The following is a 15,234-nucleotide window of genomic DNA, read 5'->3' on the forward strand; positions in this document are numbered from 1 at the left end:
AGAGACCGTTTGTTTTCCTCCTCCCATTCCGATCGGAACGCCGTGTGTGCCTATGTCCTGACCAGAACCTGCGGGACAGCGTTGAACAGGAGTGGCGAGAGCCGACGTCCTCGACCTCTTCCTCTCTTAGACGGAAGCGCTCAGTCTTCCGCCATCCAATACGTTGGCTGCGGGGTTTTCATCGCCGCCTCCATCAGGCTGAAGAAGTTCCCTCCGCTCCCGGTTTGTTGAGTGTTCTTATCGTGAAAGGAAAGACTTCATTTTCTCCTGTGTAAAATAAGGGATAACAATCTCTCCCCTACGGTGTTTACGATCTCTCCCATACAGCGTCTTTTGGGGACAGCGGAAACTGCCGGCACATGCTGGCTGTCAGCGCTGGGGGGCGGGGCTCGGCTCTCGGGTCAGACGCACAAACATCTACAGCTCAGCCCTGGCGATAGTGCCACTGGGCAACTTATGTAACTCTGAGCCTCGGCTTCCTTATCTCTGAGGTGGGTTGGTAAAGCAACAGTCTCTGTTGAGTTGCCGCATCACTCCGGGGCAGGTAGTGGTAGATGTGATTTAAATCATGAGCTTGCTGAGTGAGTGCCCAGGACACAAAAGCTTTGTGCTACGGTAGATGACTGATAAAATGAGATATGGTCTCTGTCCTTATAAAGGGATGATGATGTGAACGCAGTATTGACAATTACCCCCTCCCTGCCGGAAGGTGGCATGTGACATGACAGAAAAGGAGCATTGGTGGTAGTTCCAAGTCCAAAGTGGGCTGGCCTGGGCAGGCCAGGGAGAGGGGGAAGCACGAGGCCGTCCAGCGGGAGGGGACGTTGGCAAAGGTGCAGCAAGAAGCAGCACAGGCCATGGCTGAACGACCGCAGGATGTCCATTTTGCCTGGAACGTGGGCCATGCAGCGGGGGACAGACAGGGGAGATGAGGTGGGAGCTGTGCCGAACGCCCTGCTGAGGGCTGGGGACGGTGTCCCAGGGGAGCGGCAGGTTCCAAAGTGCTGGGAGGAGGGCAGGTTTTTGAAAAAGGGATGGTGTTATTTCCTGACCTTTTTAGGCCGGAGCTACGAGAGTTCTGTTAGGACGGAATTCAACTCTGACCTGTCCCGGCTGTGTCCACGGCACGGGCTGGGACATTCCGTCGGCGACATCCTGGAGACAGAATTCACAACGCAGGATTTGACGGATGAAAAGAGAGCGGGCAGGATGCTGTGGGGACAGGAGACTCGGAATGCCGCCAGAGTATTACAAAGGAAGGTGGTTTGGGCGCCAGCGTCAATAAAGTCTGAATGCAGAAGAAGATACGATTTGTTGGAAATGGGAAGGAGGCGGGGAAGAGAGACGAAGGATGGCAAAAGTAGCTAACGTGAGAGGTGCTTATTTAATCCTTGCTACCTTCCGGCGGGGGAGGTGGCACCACTATCCACCCCTCGTAGAGGGATATTTCCAGGCCCGGGACAGTCAGGAGATGGGGGGAGGAGTTTGGACTTTAGTTCAGATGCAACAGGAAGCCATTGGAAGTTCAAGTGGGGGAAGGATACGCTGTGTCATAAGTGTCTGTAAAGAGCTGATTCCAGCTCTGTGGAGATGACGGCAGAGCAGCAAGAAGTGGAACATGGAGAACATGACAGTCGCCCAGATGAGGCGATGGTGGCCGGATCACTGAGGGCAGGGATGGTTTGCGGGGGGGTGGTGGTGGTGGCGGGTCTTGGATTTGTGATTATTTTGGAGGTAACATTGAAAGTTTTAACTGATAGACTGAAGGCAGGAAATGAAGGAAAGGACAAAGCGAGGGTGACGTCTGGACTTATGGTTTCAGCAACTGGGTGGACAGCGATGCCATATATCGAAATGCACAATACTTGGGGATGAACGAGGTTTTGGCAGGGGAGATCGAAAGTTAAAGAAAGCTTGGTTAGAAGCAGAGACTTGAGAAAGAGAAACGTGTGAGTGTAGACAAATGAGTCAATTGGAAAAGGAGAAAACTTCAAGAGACGAGAGATAAGAGATAAGAAAAAGCCCCGGCAGCGAGCGAGGGGCCGGTCTGCATAGCGGAGGTGTCAGATTGGTGAACCCGTGTGCTCTCTCCCTGTGGGTTTTGCCTGGCTTTGCCTGGATTAACTCTGCCTGTCCTGCTGGTTCCTGGCTCAGGTGCCACCTACCACGGGGACATTCTGGACCCCCCCTACCTCAGGACCTGTTCCTGCAGATCCTGCAGGAGCTCACCCCATCACTCACAGATTTGGCCGTGTCTCCAATACGGTCAGTGTCTGTTCCCTGAGCCAGGTGCGAACTTAGGCCCTCAGCATGTGCTTCGTGGTCAAAGACGGAGAGACGGGGGAAGCTGGGCAGACTCGTGGCAGGTGTGCCTCCCAGGGGAGGCCGTTCAGTGACAGGGACGAGTGCGCTGGGACACGGAGACACCGCGGGCGGGAATCGGGGCTTCTGGGCAGGTGAGGGGGCAGGCGAGAAGGCCCTTGACTCCTGCTCGCTCAGGCTGCACCCTCACCACGCATCTGTAATGGAACCAACCAACCCTGTTGGGTCACTTCCCCCAGGAGCGACAATCAGTCAGACTGAGATGGAGAGATTAGGCTGTTTGCAGCATCACACCCATTAAGGCAGGAAAGGAGCTGCTTATCTTAGAAAGCTTTTCCCCTCTTCAAATAACAAGGGTTTTCTAGCTAATGATTCGGTGAAACAGACAATCTGATCAATCAGAACTCTTCATTCCCCAGGCTTCTTATTAACTGTGACTTTGTGGCTTTCACAAAGCTTTTGGGAGACTTTAAATGACCAACATTGCAAGCACATGTGTAATTCTGGAAATAGTAATTAAAAACACATTTACTATTAACATGAAATCCCCGTAGTGTCTGGGTTTTGCTTCAAAATAATGGGGGTGGGGACGAGGTATATATAAAACAAAATTGGCCCTGAGTTGGTCATTTTTGAAGTGGGTGATGAGTACGCGGGGGGCCTCTGTGCATGCTGGAGATTTTCTGAAATAAAAAAGTAAAAAGCACGCTTATTGAAATTTAGGACAAGCATGATCATACCACCCTACGTGAAGCTAAATTCAGATCATGACACCCCAAAAAGAGCTCTCAGAGAAGGTGAGCTGTGTTCTGTAGAGTTGAGTCCACATCCAAAACAAAATGGCTCTTAAATGCCACTTAGGGAGAATTCTTATCATCTCTAAACCTAAAATTACTGAATTACGACCTAAATGACTAAAGTAGAACTTTTTAGAGAAACATGTAATTGGAGGAATCAACCTTTAAATCTTGTTCGACCCCTACATTAGCTTGACAGCTGCACACGCTAGTCACCTGCCCCTCCCCTGAAGCCTTACTGGGGTTCCCACACCCTCTACACCTCTCCGAAGGGGACCCCAGCAAGGGGCACTGGGCTGGTGGAATCCATGGGCTGGTGGCTCATGCGGCAGGTTACCTGGGCACCTGCTCTGTGCGAGTTTGGTGCTGGACACAGCAGTGACCACAGGGCATCAGGCCTTTGTGCTGATGGGCCTCGGAACCTGGAGAAGACAGAAGATGACAAACATGACCAGTGTCCTGAAGAAACGCAGGGTGCGCTGAGGCCTGACTTGTATTCGTTGAGGGGAGGGACATTCAGGCTGGTTTCTGAAGAACTGACGTTTAAGGATTAAGACCGGAAGGAAGAATCGGAGCTGCCCAGGAAAAGGCGCAGAAACGGGGAAAGGCTTGGCAGAGAAAAGAGGCCTCGAGAAAACCTTTGGAGCAAAACAAAACATGGTTACATTCAAAAGACTGAAAAGAGCAAAGAGGTCTGGAAAGATAACGGGCAGCAGGGGCAAGGTGGGCGGGGCCGGAGGGCTGGGGTGGGCTTGACCTTCACCGGGAAAGGACTAAGTAGAGAGACAAGGCTCCACTTGGACTTTTTCAAGCTCGCGTGGACCGTGAGATAGACCATCAGACAGAACGGGAATTGAGAAATGATGGTGACGCGGACTTGGGTGATGGCGGTGGGGATGGAGAAAGTTGGTGGCGAATTTGGAAGTTTAGAAGACAAGCGTGGCCAGGTGTGGTGCTGGTGGAGGTGACGGACAGGAGGGGATGGACATCGAGGATAACCTTGGACTGGATGCATGGAGAGGCCACTCACAAGATAAAAAATGACGCTTTAGCCTTTTCACTCTGACCTGTGTCGCTTTGCTACCTTGGGGACAACTCTGGCTCCTCCTCTATGAAATGGGACTAGCCACACCACCAACTCTGGAACTGCCCAGAGGTGTCTGTCCCCACGGTGGCCTTGAGCCTGACAGAACGGGAATCGCTGGTGCCCTGGCCTCTCTCCCTGGACACTGTTCCTCCCTTCTCGGCCTATCCGAACTCCACCTCCTTCTCCAAATTCTACCCCCAGCAGCTCCTAAGATTCCAGACATAACATGGAGCTGGGCTCAAAAAAGCACAACAAAGAGACATCTGTCGCTTAGCCCAGTGTAAGTCGAGCCCCTCCTAGAAGCTCAAAGGAATCCACAAGCCACGCACCTCTGTCTCTCAGGCCCCCGACTCTCAAGGCCCAGAATCTTGTTTTGTGTCATGAACTATTTTCCTTGGGGGAGGCGTGGGGGTTTGATCAGACAAGAGCCTCTGTATCAAACCACTGCATTTTAGTCAGGAGATACCGATCTGGGCAGTTGTTCAATGAGACAGCCAGCAGCTCTGTACTGGGGCCAGCGGCCTGTGAGGACAGCACGCACGGCTCACCTCATCTGGCTGCCCTGCCCAGGCACAAGGAGCTGGGGTGGGGGTGGGCGGGGGCATAGGAAGAAGGTATGGGAAGGAGGAAGGCATCTTGATTAGAGATCATCAAAGTCTTCCTAGCACAACAAAGGGACATCACATCCCTGCTGGTCAACTTCCCAGCATCTCCCGTCTACGGTACTGGTCAGTGGTTCAGGGAGGCCACAGCTGCCTGCGGCCATCACCGTGACTAAGAGCCTTTTCAGCGCCAGGGCCATACTGACGACCACCTCTGTTTTCTTAAGTGCAATGCTTCATGGGTCACCGAACACCCAAATATGTGTGATTTTACGTGACCTTCATGGCCATCCCATAGCGTGCAGGGCAGGTGCTGTCTGCCCACGATGCAGGTGAGGAAAGAGGCCGTTTGTACAAGCACCGCTGGACTGTCCTCCGGGAAAGGCTTGGAGCACCAGGCCCTGCTGAGTTCATCAGCAGAACCGTCACACTGGGCACCTGTCACTGGCCCCGATGGTGGAGGCCTCTTCAGGACACACCTGCAGCCCCTCCTCAGCCCCGGTGCCCCTGCTCCAGGCTGAACCGCACCCTGGGGTGGCAAGGGGTGAGCCCGTCACGGCTCCACTCTGTCCCATCTCTTTCACAGCTCAACAAGGTGGCGCTGAAAAGCACATGTCACAGGCTTTTCCAAAAAATACAGCTTTTTATTGTCTTGGATGCAAATACAGTTTTCGAACTGCTCTGTAGTGTTGAACACGGCGGTGGGGACGCGCCTGACCGCGGGGCACGAGGGCCGGGGCCGGGTGCGGGCCGGCGGCTGCCCTCCGCTGCAGAGGGTCTTCCCCGCTTCGCTTTTCAGACCGCGAGGCACACTGTCTCCTAAAGGGGCCCTGACGTGACCCCCAAAGCTCATGACAGAAAAGATGAGCCACGTGCACAATGAACTGAGAAGGCGTGGCGTCACAAAGCGAGCGAGTGGCACGGCTTCTATCCCCGGGCTGTGTGAACAGAGGCAGCCGTGGTGTGGGGGCGGGCGACGCCCAGCTCCCCTGCGGGAACACGGCCACACGGCCGGGAGCACGTGCCCCCGGCCCAGCCCTGCATGCCCTTTAACCGCAGGATGTAAACTCTGGAAATGTACGAAAGTTCGGCTTCTCCCAAGCCTCACAGCCCCGACTCCTGAGAGCGGCTCGTCTCTGCTCAGAAACCGGAGAACTCTCCACGGGAGCGACGCCCGGGGCTGGCTGTGGAACCAGAAGTTTGACTGGGAGATGAAGGTAAATTCTGCTACATAATTGGAAAGGAATTTCACAAAAATAAAATTCCATTCACACACACACACACACACACACAAGCTTGTGTAAGCACACGTGCACACGCACACAAAGTCACGCTGACACTCAACATAAAGATTCCCTTTTCTTTCTCAAAGGCTGATTTTCCAGAAGGGAAAGGACACTGGGCAGCTGACTGTGGGTCCTAAGGCGTGTCTCTGCCCAGAGTCCCTCCAACCACAGGAGCCCGCTGAGCAGACCGAGGTCGAGACGGCCGCTGGACGGCACAAACGTGCGCGAGCTGGAAACCCAGGGTCTCCGGTGTTGGCGTCTGGGCTCCGCTGAGTCCCCCCACCCAGGCCCCGCCACGGAAACGCTTTGCAAGACCGAGGCCGACCCACGGTGGGCGGGTTTCCCCTCGTCTCCAGGGAGGGGCAGCTCTTCCCACCGGAGAGAAGGGGCGACCTGACACACTCCCGGTTTGTGAGGGGGCCTCTGGCAGCGGGACGGAGACCATGGAGGGACCAGGTGACCACCGGAGGGGAAGGGACCGCTGAGAGCGGGAGGGGGAGGGGGCGCTGTCCCGAGCCTGCCCGTCTGGAGCCCGTGAGCTGAGGGAGCTGAACTGAGGCGGGGTCCGCAGCACCCGGCCGCTCCACCAGAGCGAGGCCACGGGCAAGCAGACCCCAGGACGGCCCCGGCTCCGCTCTGGGGAGCTTGTCCTGCTAGACGGTAAAAACGTGCAACCCTGGAAACAACAGCCCTGCTGCCCGGGACGCACCCAGGTGAGAAGCCAGGCCCGCGACAGAGGCGCAGCCTGAGAGGAAGCTGGGGTGGAGCCGGCCAGGGCTGCATGCAGGGAGGCGGGAGGGACAGACCCCTCCAGGTGGCGTGTCTGCTGGGATCAGGCAATGATGGCACTCACTACCGCACCCCGGCACCACCCTGGGGTCCCACGTCCTTTAAAAATCTGTTTATAGCCCTATCAGCCACAGCAGAAAAACCTTCAGACCTGACCTCTAGAAAGGGGAAGTGGGGTCAGGTCACAAGGACAGGAAGTAGAGAAAGTTGGGCACCCAAGAACACACGGGCGACCACTGAGCACCCCTCCTACAGGCTCTAGGAACACGGCTGCGCTGGGGATCTCGGTGCCCCTGCCCCTGTCCCTCCTCAGCCACATTAACTTCTGACGTGGCGACCTTCCCCGTGCCGTGAACAACTGCCACAGAGCTGCCGGTCCGTCACGGGGTCAGGGACCTTCCGAGGGGGCGACAGCTGGTGTGTGACCTGCCTGAGACAGGAGGGACGGGCCTCTCGGCTTTCAGAAAGCCCCACGGTGGCACCGTCCCTGCATGTCCCACTCATTGTGAAAGCACAGGCAGCAGGGTGGGGGGGCTGATGGCACAGAAAGATTTCACAGAAAAACCTGCAGACTCAGGTGCCAGACGGGAGCTTTTTTCTTTTCAGATCAATCTTACTCTAAAGTGTCAGCATTTTTAAGTTTGTTTTATGAGAGCAGGGACAGGAGTTGGGGTGAAAACAAGTGTAAAGGACCCGCAGCCCCCGTGGTCAGCGTCCACTTGAGGCCGCCGGCGGAGTGGCCTCGGTACCCCCACATCCTGGCTGGGGTACCCCCACATCCCGGCATGGAGGCTGAGGCTAGGCCCTCATGTCTGGCCAGATTCATCAGGCAAGATTCCAAAACAAGATCACCTCCAGGACGAGAAACGACTGTGTCTGCAGTAAGAAGAGCAGCTTTGTGGCCTGACAGCCGTGGCGATTGAAGCACCAAGAGAAACGGATTTAAGTAAATATCTCAAAACAGAAACATGCATCTAGTCAACAGTCTGCTGGGATAACAAACACAGACACGCGCACACCCTTCAAAGGCACGTACAACCTAACAGCCTTAAATATTTAAAACAGAATCGTGAACGTTAACTCAGCCAAAGGGAGAGATGGAGAGGTAGGCCAAAGAAGCAACAGGCCAATTTTATATCCCACAGTATTTTTTTTTTTTAAAAGACTCTCAGGAAGGGGTGGGGAGCAAGCTGCTGACTTAGGAGAGGTTCAGGCTGGGCCAAGCACCGTGGCCCGGCGTGGTCTATGAAGGCACAGGATCTGGGAGGGGCCGAGCTCATGACTTTCCACGAGCCCTCATGGCGGGGAGCGGTCCGCATCCCCCTTTTTCCTTTGACCCTAGTGGGGCTCGCGCCACGGTGGTAGTCCCCTTTTGAAGGGGACTTCTCATTTACCCTAGGGGGAAAGGTGGGCTCTCTTACCATGTCCCAATGGAAACTAAGGACCAGCTATACAGGGAAGGGACCCGGAAGGCCTGTAAACACGTTTCCTGTGGGGCCTGCGGGGTGCCGCCACGCTGCTCTCGGACAGGGATGGACACCGACCAGGGAGCAGGCGACTGGTCAGTGACCGGCAGCAGAGATGGTGGCAGAACCCCCACTCGTCCTCCATCACCCAAAGCTGAGGTGGGGCTGGCCGCACTCTGAGCACATTCCTCGGGCCTCCAGGAACCAGGGGGAGCCTCCGAATGGATCGGAACTTCAGGAGGTAGCCGTGGTCCCCCCCATGTGGACCCTAGGCCCCCTCGAAGCCCACTCACTCCCAGCCTGCCCAACACTGCCCGTCCCCACCACTGGCAAGGAGGAGAGAGGAAAGCCGGCTGGCGCTCCGGTCTTCACAGCAGGATGACACACCCACGTTCTTCCGGTGCCGGCACACCCCTCCGAACCCTGCGATTCCCACGCTGGGCAACAGCCCACTGCCCACCCCCACAGCCCGCCTCGGATCGACTCCGAGTGTAGTTCCTGTCTGATCTGGGCGCGGCCTAGAGACAGCTGAGGGTGGCTACCTCGGAGTTCTGCCCGTCAACATTCCATCTCTTCCTCCAAACACAGGACAGAACAGACTTTGGGTGTGGAGACATCTTTGGTCCGAGAACTGTTATGGTCTGAGGCTCCCGGGTGAACGATGCAGACGAGATGGCCAGGCTGATGGCAGCACCGTGGAGTCAGGCCTTTCGAGTGCTACCCCCTACGGGCTCCGCGTGTCTCGGACACTGCGGGCTCATCCGAGGCGGAGCCCGGCAGCAGGTGGAGACGACGGAGGAAGGGCCACGCTGCGAGCTCTCGCCCGGCAGGACCCCGGGCTGCGTCTTCACCGTGATTCTCAAGTCAGCGACGCCGTGGATGCTGCGACGCAACGTCAAGTGGAACTAAACGGTTAGCAGGTGACGACGTCACCCAAGAGGGTTTCCGGGCTGGAGTGGCGGATTGCATCGTTTGCGCTTTCCCTCTCGTCCCGCGTGTATGCACCCCCTCCGCTTCTGCACGCACGCGTTCTGGGGGTCCCCAGGCAGCTGACTGTGCTGGGCAATTGTCCACGTCTACCTGCAAGGTCAGAGTCTGGGGAAGGAAGGAAGATGCCTGCCAACTGCCCCACGGTGGGCCAGAGCACTACAACTGCCCCGGATGCGACAGAGGAGGACCGGGAAGGGACCCTGAAGTTCTCTGGGAGCAGACGCGCCCCATCTACTCCCCGCGCTGGCACCGGGGGCCCGGCAGAGCACCAGCAGGACAGGACTGGGACTGCGGCGGTCCCCTGTCCAAGCTGTCCTGAGGGCAAGGGAGGTTGTGACTGAGGTCGCTGAGTGAAAGTGTACAGCAAGGGCTTCCCGAAGACGGGCTATTGCTGTTGGCAGGACCCGAACCTGCTTCAGACCTGAGTGTGGTGTTGAAGCGGCCCAGTGGGCCGGCCTCGGAAGGAGGCCCCGAGCCTCTGCGTTGGGAGGGTCGTGGGGCACGGCTTCCTCTCCACGGCAGGGAAGGGTCTCCATGGCACCTTGTGCAGCCACACACCCACCAGGCGCTGCTAAGACTCCCCCGATCTCTTGCCGATTCTGGTGACAGCCTTTGTGGCCTGCTCTGGCAGCTGGGACGGGTCCGTCAGGATGGAGGTGGTGGTGCTCAGATGCCGGAGGGTGTTCAGCACCGCTGGAAGACAGGAAGAGGTCGGTGTGAAGACATGGACATGCGTGAAGCTTCGAGCCCCACGATGGATGGCACGCACAGTCTCACACACACAACCATCGTGATGGCTCTTCTGCTTGCCAAGCAGGAGGGGCACTAAGCTCGACCTAAGGACAGGAGGGGGTCCTCTGTGCCGAGACCTGGGCACTCACACCTCTCTGCCCTTAAGAAAGCTCCCCAAACGCTGTCTTCCTGCAGATGGGCGAGAATCCCAAGCTCTTCCTGCTCATCCGCTAGTGCTAACGTGCCTCTAACTTTAATACATAGGCACGGCTTTCTTGGTTATTATAAGAATTAAACAAAAAAACAACACAGCCGAAAGCACCTGAGACAGAGCCTGGCGAACAGTAATTGCTCAATTAACGTACACAAGGTCTGAACAAGGTGACGCATATCACATGCAGAAAGCTGTGGAGAGGCGCTGGGACATCTGCCCCCTGTCCTGGAGCTGGCATTTCCAGCTCGAGGCCTCCTACACGACACTGTCCCCGTGGCCTGGGCCTTGTCCGCATGGTGGCTGGCAGCGGCGCCTGGGTCTCCTATACAAGTACCTGCAGCTAAGGACCCTCCTCTCTCTGGCACTAGCATGAAGGGTGACAGCCTTTAATCCCACCACCCCCGTGTGGCCACCCCACTCACTTGGCCTGAGGATGGGCAGGGAGCAGTGCTGGTCCAGCCAGGACAGCACGGTCCGGTGCAGCTCCTCCAGGCTGCTGGTGGACACCATCCCCTTGAAGGACTCGAACAGCGGCTTGATGATGACGCTGAACTGCACGGCGCGTGGGTTAAGGGAAAGGTGAGTGACAAGGGAGGCCTGTGACGAATTTCCCCCAGGGCCGCGAAGCAACTGCGCAAGGAGTCAAGACAGAGACCTGGACAAGGTGAGCGTGCCTGGCACTCGCCTGAATGTTTCCACCCAACTGTAACTGACCACTGAGCAGGCCGGAGAAGTCTCTCTGGTCTGGAAAGGGTCCTGGTGCAATGACAAGAACACGACGGTCTCTACGTACAGGTGCTCCCTGACTTACGCATCGTACGCAGAAAATGCGTGGCACACAGCTAACCCACAGCGCCTCACGCAAAGCCTTTTTATAATAAAGTCCTGGCTGTCTCGTGCACTTCACTATTCGCATCCTTTCCACACCATCCTAAAGCTGAACAACCCTAACTCTAACCCTCCCGAGTTGGGGGCCGTCTGTCCTGGAGAGAGCAGGAGGAGGAGCTACTGGCCTAGAGATGTCGCCTTTGTGCCCAGCGCCGACGCGCCGCTCAGTCATACTCTATGCGGTCGCCCACGCCCCCGCGGGCGTGCGCTCAGGGAACGCACGGGGTCCGCTTTCTGCGACCTGCGCCCGGTCAGCGTCCACCGTCCCGCATGCCTCAGCCTGACGGTGAGGAACGTGCCGTTTTACCAAAGAGGTTCTGACACATCCCAGCCGCCAGCCGCCAGCAGGAGGGCGTCAGGACCGGAGCTCGGCAACAGGACAGCAGAACAGGGACACCGGAGCTGGAGTCCACCCCCTCTCCGAGAACCACCCATCAGAGCACACACAGGCACCACCTGCCCAGTCAGAGCCTCCATCGTGACGGCTCCTCAGTCCGTCAGACCCACGGCTGGAGGAGGGGAGGGGGCGGCCGACCTGCCACATGTGCAGTCTGCTCAGAGGCACAGCGGTGGCTGGCTGCGGAGCAACAAGGCAGGAGCCATTCCCTGTAAGGGCCCTGCTGACATCTGGAAGGCCAGGTGCATGGAGGCCTTGGCCCCCGAGACAGGCTCGGCCTCTCACGACAGCATTCAAGGCCTGCGGCACAAACTCAGAGAACAGCCTGGAAGGAGCTGGTGTCCAATCTAGGCTCTGCACTCGGGTTTGTGAGCCCGGGTTTCTCATCTGCCGTGCGGATGGTGCTCGCCCTCCTCTCTGCTGGGTGCTGGGATGTGTCACACTAGACCCCACCTTCTTCCCACGTTACTGCTTCCGCAAGTGGCATTCTAGCACTGCCTTTTTTTCTCAAGGACCTAGAGAGCAATGCTGGCCTGTTCTGCCTACCCAGAGCCCCGAGCCTGGACAGTCACCAACGACAGCTCCACTCCACATCACAGGCTTGGCCGGTGCCCCGTCATTCGAGGCAGAAACTAGTATTTCCTGTCTTGAACTCAATGACAACCACTTAAAGAATCTTTCTAAAGGAGCTAGAGTGTGGGTCTGCTGTTTCAGTGGCTGGCTTGGGATGGGGTGGGGCAAAGAAAACCCAAAGATACAATCCAGAACTTCCAATTCTGCAGGGTCCGGCTCTTCACGTATTCGTCAAACATGTCTGTCATGTGATCAAACTGGCGCCGGGTGACAGGGACTCCCGTGGCAGGGAGCAGCTGCTGGCAGGAGCTGAAAGGACAGGAAGAGTCACAGGAAGCTTGGTGCAGCCGGTGCAAATTCAGACCCCAGGGGGCCGAACGGGCGGGAGGAGGACACGAAGCCAAAGTGCTGCCACGGAGAGGTGTCCATCAGCACTGAGGCCACAGAGGGTCCTGCGGCCAGTGTGCCCCACACGTGTGAGGGGACGAGGCACCGCCCGGCCCCCGGGCGCCCCGCCTCACATGATGGTGGCGTTGAGCTCCTCGATCTCCTCCCGCAGCCGCCGCGCCTCCTCCTGCATCTGGCTGCGCTCCTGCTGCAGCTTGGTGATGTGCTCCATGGTCTTCTGCAGCGTCACGGCGTGGCTGGTCTGCGGGCGGTGGCCGGTCAGAGTGGCACCCCGCATGCCCCGCACGTCCACCCGGCAATGTGCAGGAAGTGCTCGGCCGTCTGTCGGCTCCCGACCCCCGTGCCCCCAGCCGCTCACCAGCTTGGAGTTATTAGAGATCAAACTGTTCAGCGTGTCAAAGCTCATCTTGATGTTGAAGCGTCTCTTCTGCTCGGCTGAAATGTGCTTCATCTGCCGGTTCTGTTGGGGAACTGGCCGGTCACTGCGCCGTGCGGTGTGCTGCGTGCGGGGCCGTCTTCTCTCGTCCCCCACCCCGCCACCTGCTGCTGACAGCTGCGGGCCGGCTAGAGAACTGGCTAGAGAACTATGCGCAAGGAGGGCCAGCAAGAAGCTGAAGGGCGAGGGCCTGAGACTACCGCCAAAGAACCAGGGATCGACTGCTGCTGTGGCACCCCCCAGCCGCCCACAACCCTCGGGTCTCCTCTCCAGTGACTCCAGTCAGGGGTGCAGCTGTCTCAAAGGTTCCCCGATACTCTCCTCCCTGTTTCCGTATCCTTCCTAGTGAATCCAGACCCGAGACAGACATTTGGTACCTTTAGAGAAGCCACGTGTTTGGGGTCTGCAGTGTATTTCCCTGAGCTGCTGTTCTGGGGAGACTGAGGGCTGGGGCTCTGCTCTGAAGTGCACGGCGAGGCCTGTCCTGAGTTCGGGCCGTCTCGACCTGCGAAGAACAGACCATTTGGGGACAGGGCTGGAGAGGTGGGCTCAGCAAAGCTGCGCCAGCCGCAGCCCTCACCCCCAGACCCCCAGCAAGTCCCAAGACTCAGAAACCCATCAAGAACCTCCCACAGAGGCCCCAGAGCAAAAACCAGAGAAATTCTTGCCAACGTCCTAAGGGGGGTGCGTCAGGCCCGGGTGAGGCCTGGCGAGGGCTGGCCGGACATGGAGTGGAATGTGGCCCAGGCTCTGCCAGTCACAGGTCCTGGGGGATGTGGGAGAGTTTTGAGAGGTCTGACGCCTAATGGCCTCCTACAAAGCCACCTGGGGGGACCGGGGCTCTCCGCGGTGCGAGAGGCTCTGGTGCTCACCTCCTGTGGTAAGAACACAAGCACCTGTCCTGCTCTGGTTCGTTTAAACTGTACAGGTACATTTCCTTATGCTTTGTTCAACCTCACCTACCCCCAAACTTTTTAACTAAAAAAACACAAACTCTTTTACCCACGGAGGACATGATGGAGAGACCGGTAACCCTTGCAGGTAGTGCTTGTCACCAGGATCTCTTGGATGTGTCCCGTGGACCCCCTGGGCCTCTTCTACCTCCCTGTACACGATGCCTCAGATTGGTCCTTCTCTACTGGATCATTCTCCCCAGACGCCCTCTCCAGCTCCCGGCACAGCTCTCTGTGTTCTGGGCCTCAGTGGACAAGGTGACGCTGACCCAAGCCCTTCCTCATGTGACCTTAGGGGCCTGAATCAACACTAGTCTGCGTCTTCATCTTTCCAGACTGAAGGTCCTTATTCTTCAAAACCTGTCCTCAGATAGGTCCCTCTGTCTGAGCCCTGTAAGCGGCGAGCGCCCTCCTCAGTCCACCTGGGGCAGAGGACGGCTGTTGGCAGAGCTCCGGGGGCAGCCACGCCCGCCCTGCCAGCCCTGCTTCCAACAGGAAGACACTTCTGGTTCACCTCCCTAAGGAGCTAGGTCCTGGTTCCACCCCCACTGCTCTGGGCAAATCATTTATCCCTGACCTCTCAGCAAGATCAAGGTCAGTGCCACCCTGTCTCCCCAGTGAAAGGCCAGAGCGTGGAAACGGGCTGACAGATGCGCAGTGCTTGGATGGGGGGGTGAGCAGGCTGGCACGGAGACAAGGCTGATGGCTCCTGCGGCTACAGCAACCCCACTAATGCTTTCTGGAAACTCTCGGCAAGGACTTTTCTGGATCAGACGGGCAGCTCAAAGCCAGGCCTCTCTGAAGGGTGTGACGAGCGGTGTTTCCGAGTTCGCTAGCGGTCTACACTGCGGCACCCCAACTACTTCTCTGCTACTGTGGTGGATCCTGCCCCACGCTGAGCGTTGCCCTAGCCTGGGCCACTGGAAGCTTATGAGGCCTCACTGCACGGCCTATGAGCCTGGGCTCGGGCCCGGGCCACCCCACGGCGGCCTCCCCAGTGCGGCAGAGGGCCTGCTCATCTTGTCCACAAAGTCTCGACTGCTCCGACCAGAGTGAACACTCACTGGCGCCCGCAGCAGGGACCTGGGGACCGCTCCCGTGCATCGGGACCTGCTCGCCCTTCACCAGGGAGTCTTGCCCTGCACGTGGAGAGAAGAGCCGGGACACGGGGGCGGGCTGGCTGCTTGCGGCATGGCCGAGGTCTGGCATCAGGATGCCGCTGTGGAACTCCGAGACTCCAGGAGCCTGGGGAGACACAGGTGAGAGCAGTCACCCCGACCACGGTCACGTCAGG

At 57.8% G+C, this 15,234-nt stretch overlaps 1 protein-coding gene and 1 long non-coding RNA gene across 2 annotated transcripts; both read right to left on the reverse strand.

Annotated features, from left to right (window-relative positions):
* Nucleotides 1-13: 13 nt before the first annotated feature.
* LOC120616061 (uncharacterized) lies at nucleotides 14-4,165 on the reverse strand. The gene is made up of 3 exons (XR_005656454.1): nucleotides 2,242-4,165; nucleotides 1,105-1,288; nucleotides 14-267 (listed from the first exon to the last, which is right to left on the reverse strand). It is a non-coding gene; the product is annotated as an uncharacterized LOC120616061 (long non-coding RNA).
* Nucleotides 4,166-5,431: 1,266 nt separating this feature from the next.
* LOC120616058 (MLX-interacting protein-like) lies at nucleotides 5,432-15,217 on the reverse strand. The gene is made up of 7 exons (XM_039879371.1): nucleotides 15,005-15,217; nucleotides 13,365-13,492; nucleotides 12,910-13,011; nucleotides 12,665-12,792; nucleotides 12,329-12,452; nucleotides 10,708-10,837; nucleotides 5,432-10,032 (listed from the first exon to the last, which is right to left on the reverse strand). The coding sequence occupies exons 1-7, from the start codon at nucleotides 15,147-15,149 to the stop codon at nucleotides 9,911-9,913; spliced, it is 879 nt and encodes a 292-aa protein (XP_039735305.1). The 5' UTR covers nucleotides 15,150-15,217; the 3' UTR covers nucleotides 5,432-9,910.
* Between the last annotated feature and the right edge of the window lie 17 nt (nucleotides 15,218-15,234).

Source organism: Pteropus medius, unplaced genomic scaffold, assembly GCF_902729225.1.
Source record: "Pteropus medius unplaced genomic scaffold, Ma_sr-lr_union100, whole genome shotgun sequence".
Lineage (NCBI taxonomy): Eukaryota > Metazoa > Chordata > Mammalia > Chiroptera > Pteropodidae > Pteropus > Pteropus medius.